This window comes from Zootoca vivipara, chromosome 5 (assembly GCF_965207765.1).
Source record: "Zootoca vivipara chromosome 5, rZooViv2.hap1.1, whole genome shotgun sequence".
Lineage (NCBI taxonomy): Eukaryota > Metazoa > Chordata > Lepidosauria > Squamata > Lacertidae > Zootoca > Zootoca vivipara.
Genome location: NC_142588.1, coordinates 40728189 through 40748516, shown reverse-complemented (window position 1 = coordinate 40748516; position 20328 = coordinate 40728189). Strand labels below are relative to the sequence as shown.

At 41.5% G+C, this 20328-nt stretch overlaps 1 protein-coding gene across 3 annotated transcripts in view; it reads right to left on the bottom strand.

Annotated features, from left to right (window-relative positions):
* ADAM12 (ADAM metallopeptidase domain 12) overlaps window positions 1–20328 on the bottom strand; it is a 185470-nt gene that overhangs the window by 70959 nt on the left and 94183 nt on the right. For all 3 annotated transcript variants that reach the window (XM_035137598.2, XM_035137595.3, XM_035137597.3), the window contains exons 5-9: window positions 16712–16788; window positions 11076–11259; window positions 4189–4254; window positions 1516–1587; window positions 267–436 (exon numbers count right to left, since the gene is read on the bottom strand). In XM_035137598.2, the coding sequence (XP_034993489.1) occupies window positions 267–436; window positions 1516–1587; window positions 4189–4254; window positions 11076–11259; window positions 16712–16788 (569 nt within the window). The remainder of the gene's footprint in view (window positions 1–266; window positions 437–1515; window positions 1588–4188; window positions 4255–11075; window positions 11260–16711; window positions 16789–20328) is intronic.

Here is a 20328-nt window from a genome sequence, read left to right as displayed (position 1 = left end):
CAGAAGGATCACCTCCTGTGTTTGGTCACATTCATTATGAACCTTCTGTTATTTTGTTCTGTAGTAGGCCACACAATCATTTTATCACCCCCAACTCCTCAGGAGCCAATACCAAGGAGCCACTGTGGCCCATTAACTGGAGTGAGGAAGTTTGGGAGCAATGTGGAGTGTGGGAGCAGTCTGGAATTTCTAGAATTTTGTAACACATTTTTTATTAGAGTAAGAAACCTTTGCTCAGTGTGCAGTTCTTGCATCTGTGGACGTACCTCACTAGTTGTGCATTGTCATGGGGTTTACGAGGTAGAAGTTTCAACTTTCGCCAGTCCAAGAATTCATGAAGGCTGGTGAAGGGGTCCTGGGTTATTGTGCACTTATCCATGTCATTCCAGACTTCCACTCCAACCAAGGCTATTCGTATATTTAGTGGCCTATAGAACTGATGAAACAGCCAAATTAACATGATGGATTTTATCTGTAGCATTTATTATTTCAAATTGGAGAGTAGAATATGGCTGTATAAACAGCTTACATGATGGAGGACTGGAATGGACAACACTTTACATGCAGTGAAGAAGGAAGTTAGATCATGCTCTCTGATTGCACCTACTTCTAACACCCCAGAATGGTCAGGCATGAGTGAAACATTTATATGTAGATATATAAAATGCAATGAACATATCTAACTTCATAGATGACAACTGGATTATAAGTGGGTCAGCGATTGCGCTGCAGGTCTATGTGAATTGTACTTCAACAAAAATATGCCCTGGGTGCTTGAAATAAGGATGGAACTCTCTCTCAACAGTGAGGTTGCTTAGCCTAGGAGACATTTGAGATCTGACAGGTGACTTGTAGTTGTAAGCTTCTTCTCTACTAAAGTGTATTTATTTAATTAATGGTCATTATACAGGTGCCTCCCCACTTATGTGTGTTCCATTTGCACATGACTGCGTACACATGTGGTGCTGGGAAATGATTAAATAATTCAATTCAACTCCGGAAATGGCGGGAGAGTCCTCAAGGATCACAAGGAGACTCTCCCCAGAGCTCAAGGAGGACATCAGTGAGGGTGGAGGGTCTCCCAAAGAGACCAGAGGTGCACCGGGGCTTTGTTGAAGCTGCTCCACCTCCCTGCCTAACAGCTGGTGTGCGGGGTGGCACAGCAGCAGCAGCAGCAGCTTTCCTGCGCAAACTCCAGCCTCCTGCCAGCCACAGAACCTTAATTTTAGTTGTGGATATTTTTGAATATAGTATTCTTAGTATGGACTGAAGAGAGAGCAGCAGAGAGGGTGTCTCAAGGATGTTTAGAGATGCTCCCCACTTTACACAATTTCACTTATGTGTGTGGGGGCCTGGAACGTGACTCATGCATAAGTGGAGAGTCACCTGCGTATCCCTTTTCCACACACATTTTCTCAATGGGGAATGACTTCAGTAAGAGCAGGTTTGCTATTGTTAGAAAGGAGACTACTTCACAGCAACAGAAAGCATCATTGTCCTTTTAAAAAACTTTACCTTATCAACGTAGTTTGCAATTTCTATCAGCCTCAGCTTCACTTTCTCCACGTCTTTGCCCTGTCTCTGAAACTACAAAAAGTAGTAACAAAGAATAATCAACATTTGTATTATACTCATCATTCTGCAGACGTTATTTGCATTTTCCAAGAAGGCATTAACTGACATATGGGTTTTACATACAATATGGGCCCATAGCATGCTCCTATTGCCTACAGTCGAATCCACGTATGCCTTAAAACAGGCATCCCCAAACTGTGGTCCTCCAGATGTTTTGGCCTACAACTCCTATGATCCTTAGCTAACAGGACCAGTGGTCGGGGAAGATGGGAATTGTAGTCCAAAACATCTGAAGCTTGGGGATGCCTGCCTTAAAGCAAGCAAACATTGTATGAAGGGGTGTAGTTTTTCAAACAACAAAAAAGGGCTTCTCAAAAATATCCTGCTCCCACACAGCTGACTCACTGGGATCCATCTTATTGTGCAAAGAAAAAGGCTCTCCTTTTAGCTGTCTCTCTGCCATAGGAAGAAAGCAAATTCCACTGTTTAAGCAGCGGTGTTGAAGAGGCAACGTCTGTCATTTTGAATGAGGGAAAATGCAAATTGGAAAACATTTCAATACGAGGTTTTTCATTTTTGGTTGCACTTCAGAAAGTTGAGATACTTTCAACCATCTGTCTTGTGTATTTGTTTTGAAGCTCTTTTGCAAATGCTCAGCAATTTATGCAGCCTTGCTTAATTCAGTAACCGGAAAACTGTATCTAAAGAACCTACACCACAGAATTGGTATTATTAATGCAAGCCAATCATAGTCTTAGTTCTGTTGGGTGAAAATTAAATAATGCAATGCAGCTCCAAGCATTCAAGAATTATGTTTCCTGAATCCATGCACATTTCTTTAGTATGAATTAGCAAATTTAGGAATAGGGATAGGGATCGCTCTCTCTCTCTCTCTCTCTCCCCCCCCCCACTTCTTGCTTTGAGATACCTGCAAAGAGTCTTATCTATCTGACCTTAGCATGCCTTGCAAATCAGTGTGGAGACTTGGCAGTAAGGCTTTTTAGTAATTATTTTATATTCAGGTTGCCCCTATGTATTTTAATGGGAATCCAATTAATTAGCACTTCTCACACAAATATGTGGAAGTATAGCTATCCTTTGAAATTCACTTCTCTGAATTTTGTGATGCTGTTCCCCAACCCCAAAAACGGGGATAAAAAGGATTTATTTTGCAAAAGTGTGCACAGATATGTACACATTTGTGAAGAGAACATTAAAAAATGCATTATGTTGGGGAAAATTTGCTTGAAAATGCAGGTGGTTGGAGAAATGGGAACAGAAATGTGTACACTTTTTCATGCTGTACTTAAAATTGAAAAAGGAGAGGATGTGATAAACTGAGATAGGCAGATTCATTCATCTGTGTATGCTACACACCAAACTTTGCAACCCTTGGATTGGGTTGCACCTTGTTTCACTTGGGTAGCTCACTGGTTTCTATGGTTTCTAGGCTGTCAGTCGTGACTAGAAATTTAATGCCGACAGCCGGCAAAGATGACCATTCCAAGCTCTATCTAGCCTACTGCTGCCTACTGTCATTGTCACAGAGTCTTCATGGTTTCTCTCTCTCTCTCTCTCTCTCTCTCTCTCTCTCTAAAAAAAATCTCTATTGATTTAAAATACAAACATGTGCAAGAATATACAAAATCGTTACAACAGAAATGAAGAAAAGTGAAGTAAGAAAAAGCCAAAAAAGAAGAAAAAGAACAAATGAAAAAGAAAAGAAAAGAAAAGAAAAGAAAGAAAGAAAGAAAGAAAGAAAGAAAGAAAGAAAGAAAGAAAGAGCTGTGTACAAAAAAGAACAATATCTTCTTGAATAACACTTAAATAAAAGTTATGGATATAAAACTTCCAATCTTTCTTATTATACTGTTTGTACTGTCATTATTTTTTCCACACAGTTTTATATTCTTTTATATCATTTCCATCTAGTCAAAAATAATATTTGTTACCTATTTTCACTTACAGGTATCATTCAAGTTCTGCTAATATGGTAGGATTAGTACAATATAATCTTAAATAATCCTTAAATATTCTCAATTCTCCATATATTTTCTGATTTAAGACTCCTCTAACTCTTCCTGTCAGTTTTGCTAGTTGTAAATATTCTACCATAAGTATCTGCCAATCTGTTATCGTTGGTAATATTTCACATTTCCAGTTCCTCGCAACAAGAATTCTTGCTGCTGTAATTGCATAGAGTCTCAATGGTTTCAGGCCATGGAGGAGATGTCAAGAACTGAACTTGGGACATTATAAATGCAATACCTGCATTCTTACACTTACGGCAGCTATGCCTCCCCCTTTTCTGGTAGAAATCACAACACAATAAAAAAAACAACCAATGCTTCTAATACATGTAGCTAGAGAGTGGAACACTGCATTTACCATTACCATGGAATATGTTACTCCACCACATCAATTTAAAGAAGTATTTTGGTTTTTTTTATATCATAGATATCAACAAAGCAACAACATGAGGACAATGAAGTGTTTATCTGATTCCTAACACTCTCAAAGAAAACGAATTTTCAAGACATATCATTCCACTAGTTTTATATAACCCCCTTGCAAATATATTTTTTCACAGTTATAACTTTAGAAGTTGTGTACCTCTCGATTATCGGCCACAATAATGAGTTCCACATACTTGGTAGATTTCAGGGCTTCCCTCTTGCGCTACCGAAACAAAGATATTTTTTTATTTTTATATATTCCCTTTCCCTATTAAAAAAATGCTAAAGGCAGATAACAACAATAACGACAAAAAGCAAGTAAACAGTATCATAATCCACAATTTAAAAAATCATAATAAAATCAGATTAGGGCAGATAAAAAGCAGCCAGTTAAAAACATAATTAAACTAAAATACAAGTTAAAACACAGAGCAAAGAGATCAGATTCTCGACCAAAAACTCTCAGTCTTATTGTATACTGATGACCTAGTACTTGTATCTAGAACCCAGGTGGGCATGAGACGGTCATTGTATTTGGGAAGGTCATTGTATTTGGGAAGTGCCCTAAAAAGCATGTTTGGCACCTGGACAAACACATTAGAAACCAAGTCATTATAAACATTTAAATATCTGGGACTGGTTTATTCAGAAACGGCATCTTGGAGTGCACAACTATCAAATATTAAATTGCAAGCCTTTAAATCAGCAAAAGCTATTTTGAAATTCTCTGTTTGCAAAGGTGGAAATCTGGTTCTATCTGTGTATAAAGCAAATCCAGCTCTATCTGTATATAAAGCAAAATCAATGGCCCAGATTTTATATGGTGCAGAGGTTTCAATCAAAGTACAGTCTTACCTTGGTTGTCAAACGGAATCCGTTCCGGAAATCCGTTCAACATCTGAAAATGTTTGACAAGCAAGGCGTGGCTTCCGATTGGCTGCAAGCTGCAGGCCACGGAAGATGTTCGGCTTCCAAAGAATGTTCGCAAACTGGAACACTCACATTCGAGTCACAAGGCATTCAAGATGCAAGGGATGACTGTACTAAATGTTCTGACGCTACTAGTATGCAGTAGCCCAGTGGTAGGAAACCTTTTTGCATGGTCAAGCAAAGACCCCCAAAACCCCAGTGAGCCCCCGAGCAGAATAACAACACCAGACAACGTTCTATGGGATTAAAATAGGCCACAACTTTATTAAGATTCAGATGTAGGGAGACCTTGGCACAGGCATTGGCCGTTTATCCTCCCAGCCCCCCAGCCGGGGTCTGGGTAATTTCCGGGTTATCCAGCATATATGGGGGTTGGGCTAGCTCTGGAGAACATATGTTCAAGCAGATAGCCCGCCCCCCTTTTCGCCGCCGCTGGAGGGGGAAGGCAATGACGGTCCCTGGGTGAATGGTCAATGCCCCCCCAGACCCCTTTAGCGGGAATCCTGTTATCGCCTGGGGTCACCTCCCCCACGCCCCCCCATTTTGGTAAATGTCTAAAGGATTCCGCCCAAGGCCTGCAACCGCCAAAGTTGTGACGAATTGCTAAGGGAAAGGCCAGGGGCGTACCCAGGATCAAAATTAGGGGGGGCAAGGGGCGGGAGGAGAGGGGCCACAGTGGGAATGTGGGCGGGGCTACGTTGCCTGCGCCGCCCAGCTCTTCCGAGGAGGCGGCCCCAGGCTCCCGCTCCCGGCGCGAAGCTCCAGAGGCGCGCGGGGAACGCGAGCCTGTGGCTGCCTCCTCCGCGCCTCCCCGGTCTTCCGAGGAGGCGGCCCCAGGCTTCCGGCTCCCAGCGCAAAGCTCCAGAGGTGCACGGGGAACGCAAGCCTGTGGCTGCCTCCTCCGCTTATGCTCCCCGCTCCTGCTTAGCGCTCCTCCGCTTAAGCTGGCTTCGCGCCGGGAGCGGGAGCCTGGGGCTGCCACGCCTCTGCCCCTCAGCCTTTTGCTTCTAGGGGGGGCATGGGAAAGGCAAAACCTGCCAATGCAGGGAAATTCCTTTCTGCCCCTTCAACAGCGGCCTTGTCATAGCAGCGCCTGCGTGCATGTTCACCGTCGACTGCTTCCCAGGTATGTCTCTCCTTCTGCTCTGAGGACTGGATAGTTACCTCCTCCTACCTGGCCTATCCTACCCTGGCAACACCTCCCCTGGCCGGATTAGACGGCTGGCTGTGTGGGCGGAGACCACACATATCCAGCCTGGGAAGGTGGTGCCAGCCTCCGAACTGCTGGGGGCTGCCTGAGGCTCCCAGGGTGTTATGCGTGACCGCGCAAAATGAGCACCCCTTTTATATGGGGAACGATCATTGTTTCCGAAGGGATATATATGGCAGTGGGAAGCAGAGTTCCACATACCAGTAGGTTTGAACAGCAATCTTTTTTCTGCTGCTCCACTGACTGCTAATCACTTGGTTAGTGGAGACGTATGGGTGGGCCACTCTGGGGCTTGGTGGACTGCACAGAGAATCATCGTGGGTCACAGGTTGCTCATATGTGGTGCCAGGATGCTCCATGCCAAGTAAGCTTGTCAGCACTATTTTCTAAGTTTGGCAAATGTTTGGAGGGGGATGAAGTATCAAATCTGATCTAGCTGTTTTTGGCTTATCGTATTAAACAATCAGCCTTCCTCTACAAGATTTTCTCTGTTCCAAGATGCGTCCCATATGCAGTTTTATGTTTAGAGGGAGCTCAACACAAGGTGGAATCTGTCGCCTGGGCAAGATTCCTTATATTCTGGCTAAAAATCTGCCTCGACCTTGACAGAGATCCCTTCCTCCAGGAAATGCTTTCGGACACCTTCCTCCCCCCAGGGCTACAACACTTCAACAGGAAGGTACAGCAACTGGGGCTTTCAGTAGAACTCCTCCGCTCAATGTCCTTACAATCTGCCAAAGCCACAGTCTTAACTAGGTTGTGGGACATTGAGAGACAGGATCTTATAGCGGCAGCAGGCACAACATGTTCCCCCCTTCTTTTCCACCTCCCGTGGGCTCATGAAACAAAACCTAATTATCTTGACTTCCTACTGAACCCACAAGAAAGAAGGGCATTTTCGTTGGCCAGGTTCAACGCAAATCCATCGAACCTCCTGTGGGGAAGATTCTCGGGCAGGGCGAAGGACGAGAGGTTCTGTCTGTGTCATGACCCTCAGGTGGAAAGCCTTCTACATATCGTTTTTCATTGTAATCTTTACGCCGACCTTCGTCAACAATTCCTGGACCGGCTCGGTATCCCCAGAAGGAGACCAGAGCGGGAAATCTTACAATTCCTTTTGCTGGGGAAGGACCAGGTCCTCACCAAGATGGTGGCTCAATATCTTAATTTACTATTTTCTCGTCGTTGTACTCTGCAGTCGTCTGAATTATTAGAAGCCCCATTGTCGTGAGAGCGGATAGCGGATTATTCCCTTCTCTCTCTTAACACAGCGTTTGCCACAGTGACAGTTTTAATCTCTTATTATTTTGTCTGTGAGTTTGTTTGATGCCAATAAAGGTTTTACTTACTTACTATTAAATAATTGTGGACTGTACAAAATCTAAGAAAATGACTTCCAGTTTAATGAACTTTAACCCAAATCTAGAAATTTCAAATTCTAGATTCCTGAAAGAGACTGAAACAGTCTGAACCCACAGTTTCCATCAGGATTTAATAAGGAAGTTTATTTGTTCATTGATGGAATACATTTTGTTAAATAGTTCTTTTATCAGTGTTGATGTCTTGCCAAAATATGAGCATGTGTGTCTCATGACAAGAGTACCAAATATACAGAAGCTCTTTCATTTTTAAATGTGAAATTCCTGAGTCGGCAAGCTGTTGCAGTAATATTCGACAGAATACTCCTTCCACTTTTGTGTGCCCATCAATCTACCACAAAAGGGACGGGGGGGGGTGTATTTGGTGACTTTTCGAGTGGGGCAACTTAGCATTCCAAATGGGGTGGCCAAGGATTCTCTTGCCCTACCTTAAACACAAATATGTTTTGCTGCCATGTAATATGGCAGAAGTGCTGCTTCAGGAGCCCATGAGCTTTCTGCTTTTAAAGTGATGAAGTTTTAATGATGCTAAATTTATGACATAGTGTCACTCTCAGGGGTATTGTTGGGGGGAAAGGCAGCTGCCCTCATAGACCTCTCCTTCTACCTCTTATTGTGCACAGGGCTTAGCTGATGATTCCCCCTTCTAATCAAGCCATTGTTTAGCAAGCCTTCCAAGCTAGTTCACTAAAAGGTCTATAATAGTGATATTTTGAGATACACTCAAGATTCATCTGCACAAACAGTACAAACAACCAAATGAGCAGCATTTTCATGCTCCAAAGAATTTAAACTACCTCAAAATAAAAGCAAATGGGACAAAAAAAGCTCTTGGAGATATGATGTAAGCTCATGAACTTCTTATGTCTGATTAACGTTATTAATCTGCTCTATGACTTGTCTGCAGGATGCGTTTCTTAGATAGACCATTTGTTTCTAAAATACACCTAAATTATCACTTCTCTCTGCTTGCACAGCACAGCTTTCATAGTGCAATCAACTCCTCATTCATCCAAGACTGTAATTTTTTTAAAAAACAACAACAACACATACACAAAATAATTAAGCAAAATAACATATTTACAAATTATGTAAATGCAAAGGGGGGAAAACATTTTAGAGTCCTTGTTTCACCACACATTATTTAGCAGTCTCTTCAGGATTCTTTTTATTTAATCTAGTGTCAAAACAGATAAGCAGGAACCCTAAAGTAGCTTCAGAGCTTATTCCATGCTGGCTGAAAGAACATGGAGATGTAATTCTTGGCACTTCCAACCACATGTCTTTGCACGCTACTACATCCTGAGATTTCTGGGTGAAGCTGTGAGGAAAGGAAACTAATGCTGAGTTTAAAAAGTGGCTGAAATCTGTAAACGATCATCTCTTCATGTAGTAAGGTTTTAAAACGGCCACTACATACTTCCTGAAGTTCTATCTCTACCAGATCTGAAGCAAGTAGGGATTATCATTTTAGGAAGAAAAACAAACAAACCACTTTTTCAAGTCTTTAAACAAGCTATGGAGTTTATCTGCAGCCTTGCTGAAAATTGCCTTTCATTTGTTTCGTCTCAGGTGTTAGGATTTATTCTGAACTGCTCTGTTACAGTGAAGTCTGCTTGGAGAAAGTGCTTTCCATACAAAGGAGCTTAATAACTGGAAGCAGCTGTTTCCTTTTTATGAAGGTGACCTAATTACTCCATATACTGTAGTATTTGTATGTGGGGGAACAACTTTTACTCTTTGGAACAAATTAAGTAAAGAATCTATATGAATGGAACCTTAAGTATATAAGGCTGAATTCAGACTCACCTTCACCAAATGGAAAAGGCTTTTTCTGCCTATGGAAGGCAGAGGGATCCCACTAACTGAGGGAACTTCATCTGATTTTTCCACTCCCAATGCACACAACTGCACTACCTCTGTCTCCCAAACACCCAGAACAGTCTGGGGTGTGGTGCTGAGGTCTGCAGACAAAAAAAGTGCTTCTCCTCTTCTGAAGGTGGAAGCAAAGTTTGAATCCAACCCATATACTATGTTGACATAGAATCTGTCACAGCCTTGAAGATCATATGTTTATACAGTACATTACTTATGGCTCCATCACTTCTATAAATTATTTTGCGGGATTGGTTATTCTGATATGGAACTCTATGTACATTTCTAGATGAGCTGCTCTAGCGTTAATGAACTGAAACAGTCCACACATCCACTGATATAGCTGTAGCACATACAATGGTAAAATGGATTTTAGAAGCATGTAGTAAGGCGCAATAATATTTGGAAATGTACCTTTTAATGCTAATACAATGCAAATGCATTTGTTCCATCATATAAATAATAACCCTTGATGTTGGGCTAGGCTGGTGTACCGAATTTGAACTTAATAAAAATGATAAATGGGTTACATAGCCAATGTGCCTTATACACTACAATACTTCTCATGCAATAAGTACTTTAGACAGATTCTGCTACCACGTTATTCCCTGATCCCTCTCTTTAATGCTTACTTAATGCATATATAAATCTGTGGTCTTATTAGCTATATCTGCCAAAACCTCTTCCCATTTCATTACACACTATATAGCTCCCATTATCTTGATACGCATTTTTATTCAAGTAATATACCAATGGGAAAAATTATAGCAATGCATACCCTATACTTTAACAGTGTAACTGACTGGGGCATTTATAATTTTTTAACAGCAGAATCTTCCATAATAGTCTTTAGTCATTGGAAAACCTTCCCTAAATTTGGAGTTTGTTATTAGAATGGTAACAGAGAAATCAGGCCACCGACAGCAGTTGTTGATCTGCTAGCTATCAGAAAAAATTATAGGGACAAACTATAGGTGGCAACCTATTTCTTTAAAGCATAACTAAGTTTATATTTTGATATGAGCTTTCGTGTGCATGCACACTTCTATCTGAAGAAGTGTGCATGCACACGAAAGCTCATACCAAAATATAAACTTAGTTGGTCTTTAAGGTGCTACTGAATGAATTTTTTTATTTTGCTTCGACTCAGACCAACACGGCTACCTACCTGTGTCTTTAAAGCATAGTTAGGCAGCTTATGGCCCTGCAGATGCTGCTGGACTGCAGCTCCCACCATTCCTGACCATTGGCCATGCTGACTGGGCTTGACAGGAGTTGGAAGCCCAACCCTATCCAGAGGGCTACAGGACCCCCATCCTTGCCACAAAGCATTTAGACATTAAACATTATGCAGACATATTTAACCTTTAGCTGACAAAGCTAATCTACTTAATCAGGAACAAAGTGGCTTGAATAGTTAATGAGGAGGATTCACAAAATGGAAAAATAAACACTGGATGTGAACCTTTTCAAGGCAATAGCACAATGTACAAAGTAATGCAGCTTTCCCCAATCTTCTCTACTTTTGCCATGTATTGCTGCAATATGCTTCGAAACAGACTTTTCCCCAAGATATGGAAACGCAAGGTCAGATTTGCCTAGATCTGATTCTTTAAAAGCATGAATGAGAAAAGTACAATTTCCACCTACCCTGCTAGCAGATTTCTGGGTAGTATGTGTGGTATCTTCCAGAGTGATGTCTGAGATGTTGAGATGATGACCACAAGAACCCAGAGCTAGTTTTAAGTCCCTTGCTTGGTAGATTATATGTTCATTCGTAGCACCTTCCAGTGGCTCCAAAATATAGGCATTATCCTCAAACAAAATAAGTCCCCTGTAGTATAAAACAAATAAATGATGCGGTCCTTTATAGTGCTATGTTTTATGCTTGGTTTGCAACAAAGTGACAGATTTTCAATAAGCATGGAAGAATAGCATTTGTTTAGATCAAACCCCAATGGGGCACAAACTATAAATTCTGCATACTGTAATCTTGGCATACAGTTCGCTACAATGAATATATTGTTTCTCTCTGCTTAAACCCTGCAGCCCAGTGAAACTGCATTTGCATTTTATAGCAATGCATGAACATTCCTCTTCCCAGAGAGACGACGTCATCTGGCACAGGGCTGGTGCTCAGCAACACTTTCCGATATTTTGAATTATTATGACTTTACTGAATTGTATTAATTGTTTTAATAAATTTATTCTTATTTGTTTTATTTATACAGTGGTACCTTGTTTTGAGTATGGGATCCGTTCCGGAGCCCTAGATGCTTGACGAAAGGGACATGCAATAAAGCGCCGCTCTGCGCACACGCGTGGAACGGTTTGTGTTTCTGCGCATGCGCAAGCAGCAAACCCAGAAGTAACCCGTTCTGGTACTTCCAGGTTTGCTGCGGACGTTCGTCAAAATGGATGTTCAATGGGGGGAACGTTCACGGAGGTATTACTGTATGTTACTGTGTTTGATACTATAGTGTTTGCAACTATAATATCTATAGATATAATATCTATATCTATATTTTATTTATATAATATCACAACTATTGTGATTATTGTTTCGAAGCAGAATACAAATATCAAATCAATATCAAGTGACCATTGCTCAAGCATTTGCAGTGTACTTGTTTTGGAAAACTCCAAAGAAAAATTAACAAACAGAAACAACAGCCTTTAAACTCTAGTATGGGTATTCAACATGCCAAAGGGTATGACTGTCAACAAATATCAGTGAAAATAAAAACAAACAAGGAATTAGAATCAATTTTAAAAGAACTTTTTTTGGATCAGTTAATAAGACCAAATTGGTTTGTTGAGAATGGTGAGAGTGGATGCATGAACAATTCAGCACATATTGTTAAGAGTCTTTTAATTACTCCACTATGTGTTCAGCTCAATGCTCAATCAATGATTACTGTGCCATTTTAGGCAGCTTTATAACATCATTTAAGAGTAGAGTAGAGATTCTTCCTAAACAGCTTATAAGGAAAATAAAAAACGCATTAATAAAATCACAATGAAATTACATACAAAAAATGACACAAACAGGACAAACTTTACGCCAAAGGATAAATGGGCATAAATCTGACCTCAGGAATCATAAAACAGAGAAACCAATAGGAGAACACTTCAATCTCCCTGGACATTCTATACAAGATCTTAAAGTAGCTGTCTTATTGCAAAATAATTTTAGAAATACACTTGAAAGAGAAGTTGCTGAATTATAACTCATTACCAAACTAAAAACTATGGAGAGACCTGGTCTGAATGGAGATATTGGATTCATGTCCCATTATATATACTAAAGCTAATTTTGGTCATCTATCCCTTTAAAAATCCCCTTCCCTTCCCCATGGAACCAACTGCCATAACAGTCATCAACCGTTATAAGGTTGACGAAGTGTGTATTACACATGAAAGTTCATACCTTGAAAGCTTCTCTTAGCTGATCTTAAAGGTGCCACTGGAATTATTAAAAAAGATTTTTTTTCATCTTTTGTTATTTATTATGACAAAAAAATGAATGAGTCCTTCCCAAGTGCAGTTTGTTTTGTGGGTGGGAAGGTGAGTGGGAATAATCCTGATGGAAAAAAACTCTGAAGTCTTCTCTTCTTTGCCTCCTTGACTCACTCTCCTTCTTTCACACAGGTTGGAGGGGAGGAAGAAAACCCAGATAGAGCAGGCTTTGAGAGCTGGCTCTGAGATATTTGAGTGCCCACCTGCTTGCCTGGTGCTCCTGTTCCTTCCCCTTTGTATGGAATGACTTGCAAGTTGGGTATGTGAACCAAAACAGGGTCACCACAAGCCCTCCATGATTGGGAACGTCTAGTCTACATGCTCACTATGTTCAATGAAGAATGAAATCAAGGAGGCATCCAAGAGAGAGCTCAAAGTACAAGTGATGGTGTGGAAGCAAGAAGTCTGTGACTTGCTTCTCTTCTGCTCAAGACCCCTCTTCCACCAATAGTATCAAACCCATTGCAGGGGCCAACACACAATTTAATTCCTGGCAATGAATGTATAACACCTCCATGAGGGATAACATGAAAACTAGCTCAGTCTTTGTTGCAAAACTGGCTGAGCTGGAGATGAAGATATTTCCATTTCTTCCTCTCCAGTTTTCATAGTGCAGTGCAAATCACCTCTCTACACCACACCTGATTCTCCTTATGCAAGATAGGGATAACACTTAGCTCTCTCAACAGGGTGTTACAAGGCTTAACTAGATCCTTTCAGAAAGCATCTTTAGGAATAAACAGCAATAATTCCTACTGCTTTTGAAAAGTGGCTGCACTCCGGCTTATGTAATTACTGCCAAAAGCTTTGAGCTGTATAAGAGATTCTTTAATTCCTGTATCCAAATAGCTATGAGCTACTGGTACTTAATACACAGTATTAGCTACTTCCCTAGGCAAAGAGAACTTTTCCTGTGTGCCCTGCTCCAGGGAAACTGGGAGGGCACAGTCTTAAAAATTATGCCAAGCCTACAAGATGATCTAGAATCTTTTATGGGGTAATGTAATGATCAGGTCTTACTTATCACATGCCAATGTACACAGCATTCCAATCAATTTGGAATTTTCTTTCAAATATCCATAAATAAAATAGAATAATGGAAAGCTATAACATGTGCTATAATTGTCCTTAATTACCAGAGTTATTTTTTCATAGAGTTCCATCTTTAATCACTGTCTCCATTTTGTCCTTTTCTGAGGACGTCAGATTAAAAGGTGCCTATTAAAAGGGACTTGGGTGGCGCTGTGGGTTAAAGCACAGAGCCTAGGGCTTGCCGATCAGAAGGTCGGCGGTTCAAATCCCCGCAACGGGGTGAGCTCCCGTTGCTCAGTTCCAGCTCCTGTCAACCTAGCAGTTCGAAAGCACCTCAAGGTGCAAGTAGATAAATAGGTACCACTACAGCGGGAAGGTAATCAGTGTTTCAGTGTGCTGCTCTGGTTCGCCAGAAGCGGCTTTGTCATGCTGGCCACATGACCCGGAAGCTGTACGCTGGCTCCCTCGGCCAATAACACGAGGTGAGCGCCGCAACCCCAGAGTCGGTCATGACTGGACCAAATGGTCAGGGGTCCCTTTACCTTTAATGTTACTTGCTGACATTGTGGGCTAGCAAGAAGGCAGGTGTCTTATCTTTAAGCACATGTTGATGTAATTGCTTTCCTATGAATACCAAGGCTGGAATCCTGCACTCCCTTACCTTGGAGTAAGTTCCATAGAACAAAGAGTAGGATTACTCACCCTCCCACAGAACAAACCTTGGAATGATGTGGCCCTGATCTAAAGTTGGTTAGAGTGTGGTGCTGATAACACCAAGTTTGCAGGTTTGATCCCCATAAGGGACAGCTGCATATTCCTGCAGGCACCGGGTTGATCCTCAGGGTCCCTTCCAATGCTATGATTCTATGATCCTCACTGTGGGAAACTGCACATTTTTGCTCATTCTCACTAGTGAAACATGCCAATGACAGGATTGGATCACAATGCTGGAGAAAAGGTGCCAGTCATACCCTCTACCAGCACTGGATTCCTTAAGCCTGATCCTACATACTCTTACAGTGGAGTACTCAGAGGATAGGATGTAGCGGTGTTTTAAGTTACCTTCAATAAAGCTGAGAATGACACTGAAGGTGACTTATTCAGCCACATGTAAACATTCCTAGTCATTGCAAGTCCTGCAACATGAATGAGACTCTGTAAAGATACAACCAGCAGTGGCCAACAACATCCTACAGCTGCTAACTTTATTGTTGTTTAGTCGTTTAGTCGTGTCCGACTCTTCGTGACCCCATGGACCATAGCACGCCAGGCACTCCTGTCTTGCACTGCCTCCCGCAGTTTGGTCAAACTCATGTTCGTAGCTTCGAGAACACTGTCCAACCATCTTGTCCTCTGACGTCCCCTTCTCCTAGTGCCCTCAATCTTTCCCAACATCAGGGTCTTTTCCAAGGATTCTTCTCTTCTCATGAGGTGGCAAAAGTATTGGAGCCTCAGCTTCACAATCTGTCCTTCCAGGGAGCGCTCAGGGCTGATTTCCTTAAGAATGGATAGGTTTGATCTTCTTGCAGTCCATGGGACTCTCAGGAGTCTCCTCCAGCACCATAATTCAAAAGCATCAATTCTTCGGCGATCAGCCTTCTTTATGGTCCAGCTCTCACTTCCATACTAACTTTATGCTAACTTTATGAGAAAGCTTAATCAAATAAATGTGGCACTCTTCTGGGGATTTTTTCCCCTGCCATGTTCACAGCCTTTATAATATCTAAATAATGTGAAAAATGTAGAAGTTTTTGTCTTAATTTTGTTGACAATATAAACTTAAAATAGCTCTGCTTTATTTAAGGTCAGAGAGAATTCTTGATTATTTCCTACTGAGGGCTTCAGTTTTCTGGTTTATATTTTATTAGTAATGATAGGTTTTTAAAAGCTATCACATGTTGATCACACAGTAGCACTGAGTGCTATATTGTCCCCCAAATAAGTTCTTTCTGTAACCACAGTTCATCCCTTCACAGCAGTAGGGAATTGGGGTGACATGGAAGGCTGTAATCCGATTCACGCTTACCTGGAATTAAATCCCTGGAAGTAAGTAACTCAATGGGGCTTACATTCATTCAGAGTAGACACTGTTCAGCTTAACTTTCATGGTGTCAACTAAAGGTCAGTGGGCTTTCTGGTACAGTATCTGCTTTGCATGTGGTAAGTCTCAGGTTCAATCTCTGGCATCTCCAGGTAGCTTTGATAGACCTCTGTCTAAAACCCTGGAGAGCCACAGCCAGTCAGGGTAAACAATACTGAGTGAGATAGCTCATTTGCCTGACTCAGTATAAAACATTGCTTCCTATGTTCACTATAAGGTATTTCTTCCATCCCATACCGAGAGACAAGATGGTCAAGATTGTACAAAAAACTGCTGATTCAGCATAAAGGGGGGGGGGAAGGGAGAGAGTCAGACGCTGTGAAGCCCTCCAGATGTTTTGGCCTACAACTCCCATGATCCCTAGCTAACAGGACCAGTGGTTGGGGAAGATGGGAATTGTAGTCCAAAACATCTGGAGGGCCGAAGTTTGGGGGTGCCTGATCTACCCATTTCAGAAGCACAGGGTAGGGGGAGCTGCCTGTTCTGCTGTCTGCCACACCAGGGGTGGGAACCTTTTCCAGCTGGTTCCAGAGCTCTCCCATCCAGAACCATTTCAACAGGTGAACAAGACTGCCCACTTGCCAATAATGTGGCAATATTAGGTGTTTTCATGACTTAAGGTTGTCCCACTTACCTGAGTCCAGAACATGTACTCAAAGTTACTGCAGACTCGGCGTAATCTTGCACGTGACCATGGTAGTAGCAATGAGCCTAATTGAACAGAGAAGGGGGGGATCAGTATCTATAGCTCAGCTCATTTCATAAGTAATGCTAACCCAAACTACAGTTAAGCATGAACAAACAAGCTGCAGCTCTTCAGAAGGAAACAAACAAGGTTGGTTCACTCTAGAGACAAACTATAAAGTATAACCATGGTTTGCTCTTGGCTTCTCTGGGTGAAACAAACTGTGAGCCCAGGTTCAGGGATGCCAGCAGGCTTTCCTGGGCCCAGTACACTGTTAACAATAACCAGGGTCAGCTCTATCTTTCTGGGGGCTCAGGCCATCAGTGGGCCTCTTATCCTCAAACCACACTCCCCTTCCTCATGGCCCCCGTTGTTGGTACCCATCTGTCTCAAGAGACAATGGAGTGTGCCTCCGGGGGTGAAGTAAAACCACTGAAGAATAAGAGCATCTGCTGCTGCTGCTGCTGCTGCTGCTGCTGCTGAGACCGGCAACTCATAACTGCTGCCTCGTGTGTTACATTTGCTGTGTGAGCAGCACTGAAGTGACTTTTCCAGGGCGCAAGCCTGGGCAGTGCGTATGGAGGTCCTGGGCGGCACAGACGACAAGACCCCCACCCCCTCGGCCTCATTGATGTGCTCCAAAGGAAAGCAGACCAAAACATGCGGCATCAGCTTGGCGGCAGGAGTTGCCAGAAGGAGGTCCCACTCTGCGGCTGCCACCTATCCCTAGAAAAGCGGGGTAATCCTTCTTCTTCTTGGAAAAAAGTGTCCTCCCTCCGTATTCCAACTCCTCCTGGGTGGGGTCCAGTGGGAGGAGGACAATGAGAGCCTGAGTGGGAGTTTGTGAGGGGGAGTTATCACAGGACATGGGCAGTGGGTGGAGCGAGGCTGGAAGGAAGAGTTTGAGAGAGAGAGTTTCTGCCTAAACAGAGGGTAGGGCGCAGGGAGTGAAAGAGGGAGTTTGCACTGCATGAGCCTGCCATGGTGGAGTGTTGGGTTTTGTGTGGGAAGAGGGGGTGGGCAGGTGGGTCGGGTTGCAGGTGTGGGAAAGAGTTTTTGTGCAAGCAGAGAGGGGGGTTTCCATGGGGCAACGAGGAGGGAAAGGAAATTTGTTTGTAGATTAGGGGAAAGATACTGCCACCACTACCAACAATTCCTCACTGTGAGCGTCCTGAAAAGAGCTGGCTAGCTTTTGCATGCTGCAGTGTTTGGTGGGAAGGCTTTCCTTAGTTGGTACCTTAGAAGGCTTAGCTGGTCATTCATGCTCAGTCATGGTTTGGCTTAGAATTAAATGTGAACCAGGTCAATATGTGTGCTCTTATTGTTGACACACAAAACTTTATGTTCCTCTTAATGGAAAAGCCTTCTCTGAATTCAGGATACTAAGGAAATAACCTGAAATAATCGTTTTACCTGTTTATATTTAATCCAGGATTAAAATGAGCTTATGCCAATATTGATGCTGTGCCTCATTCAATAAAAGACAAAGATCAAACAAGTATTTAAAACATTTCTTTATGAGAAGCCTACTCTTTTGATTATGTTATTGGAAAACTATGATGGGAAGCATTTTGTAAAATTAAACAGCAGAGCAAATTACACTGTCTTTCACCTTTAGGCTTTCACTGTAAGATGTAAATTGTCGTAAGTAATATGAGGGAGATCCATAAGACATAATTAAGCATACTGTGCAACGTAATAAAACAATTTCCTGGTTTTATAGCTTCAGAAGAAGAAGAAATGACATGAAAAGAGATTGGGAAGGTGAAAGCATTTTATTAAACTATGCTGACTTGGAAATAGTGTGTTATTAAGAACAGGAATAACAGAACTGTATTTTCAGCAGCAACAGCCCTGTTATGTTTTGTGGCTGGGTTATTGTATTTCTTTAATAAAACCAGCTGCTTACAAAGGACAACCACAACAAAAGATACATACTCAGTAAAGATGCACATTTGCTATTGTTGATGAAAGGTAATACCATATTTCCAATTATAGACCTGGCTGGAAAATAATGATTATATTACGTCCAGCATTTCTTTTTCTTTTTCATTTCTCGCTCCTTTGAATACCATATGGAAGCCAAAAGCCTCGCTGTCAAAGGTTGCTATCTTATTTGTGCAAGGGAAAGTTATCACTCATATTTCAACCTGACAGTCACCTTACTTTGCCTCTTATTACTTGGTTCATTCACATCTAAGCTGCATTAATTAACCTTTTCAGTTTCAGGGCATGGTTTTCAATTACATAGTCTCAGACAGAAGGCTTCTAAAGACCACCTTAATTTTGCTGGTGAAAGCAATAACATGAAAAGATCAGGGTTGAGTTTTAATAGTTCAGGAGCATGAAGTTTTGGCAAATTCGATTACACCACAAAGAAAATATTAGTTTAGCGCCAGAGTATTTCTTCTTTTCTTTTAGATGGAAATGAAACTGTATACAGTGAGGTTATAATGTGTTTGCAACACACACCCATGGATAAAAACTCATGTTATAAATTAAATGGCATTCTCAAGATATGTCTAGATCTTTATAAACCTGAACTAGAACAAATAACAAATTTATTGTTAATGAAATGTAAAATAACAAACTTTCAAAATGTATGGTTGATATCCAACGTAAGTCATATTCAGCCAGAGCAGACCCATTGAAATCAAAATATATAAGCCTAAATTATTTAAATGAGGATATTTAGATTATGACTAAAGTTGGATATCACCTTGTGGATATATAATTTATGTTAAAGGTTTTTTATAAACTGCCCAGCTTATAAAATATCAAGGCAATGTAGAGAAAGAAAAAAAGAAAAAAACAAACAAATCTGAAATACACACCAGAGTAAAACTGTTAAAACAACAGCACAACACTAGAAGATAATCAGAGCACAGTAATTTAAAAATTCATTTAGCATGCATGTGAAAGAGCAGATTGTTGGAGCATGCCTTACTTAGCTGGTGATGGATTTCACATGAGAGGAGACTCCTCTATCTAATCTATCACACACACACACACACACACACACACACACACACACACAATGTTATGTTTTTAAAAATTATAAACCAGGGGCTGGCTTAAACTCAGTCCCCTTTAAATGTCCATCTTCTCTCTGACGAGAGAAGACAGGAGGTACAGTGAACACTAGAAACCAGGGTGAAGACACGATGATCTGAAGGGAAACAGGATGGTATTAAACATTCCCCAGTAAAATCTATATTTATGCTGTCATTAGTTTTGGGCCAAGCTAGAGCACATCTATGACTGTCAAAAAGCTGAGAGGTAATATTAAAACATACATGCATAATTTCTACTGTCATAGATGCTAAATCAAGGAATCAAGCCATGTAAGTTGTTCTTACCAAAACAAGCCATTCCTCATTTTTGGCATTGATCATGCCAGGTATGATGAAGTAAGGGATAGATCAATTAGACATCCTTGTTGGTATCTCAATAGTAGTGTCTGGCTCACAAACCCCCCACATGTATTTTTTTTTTGTATATTTGGGGATCTAGATAATGAACAGCAATGATATCCCCCCCCCCTTAATTCAATGACCCAAGACCTT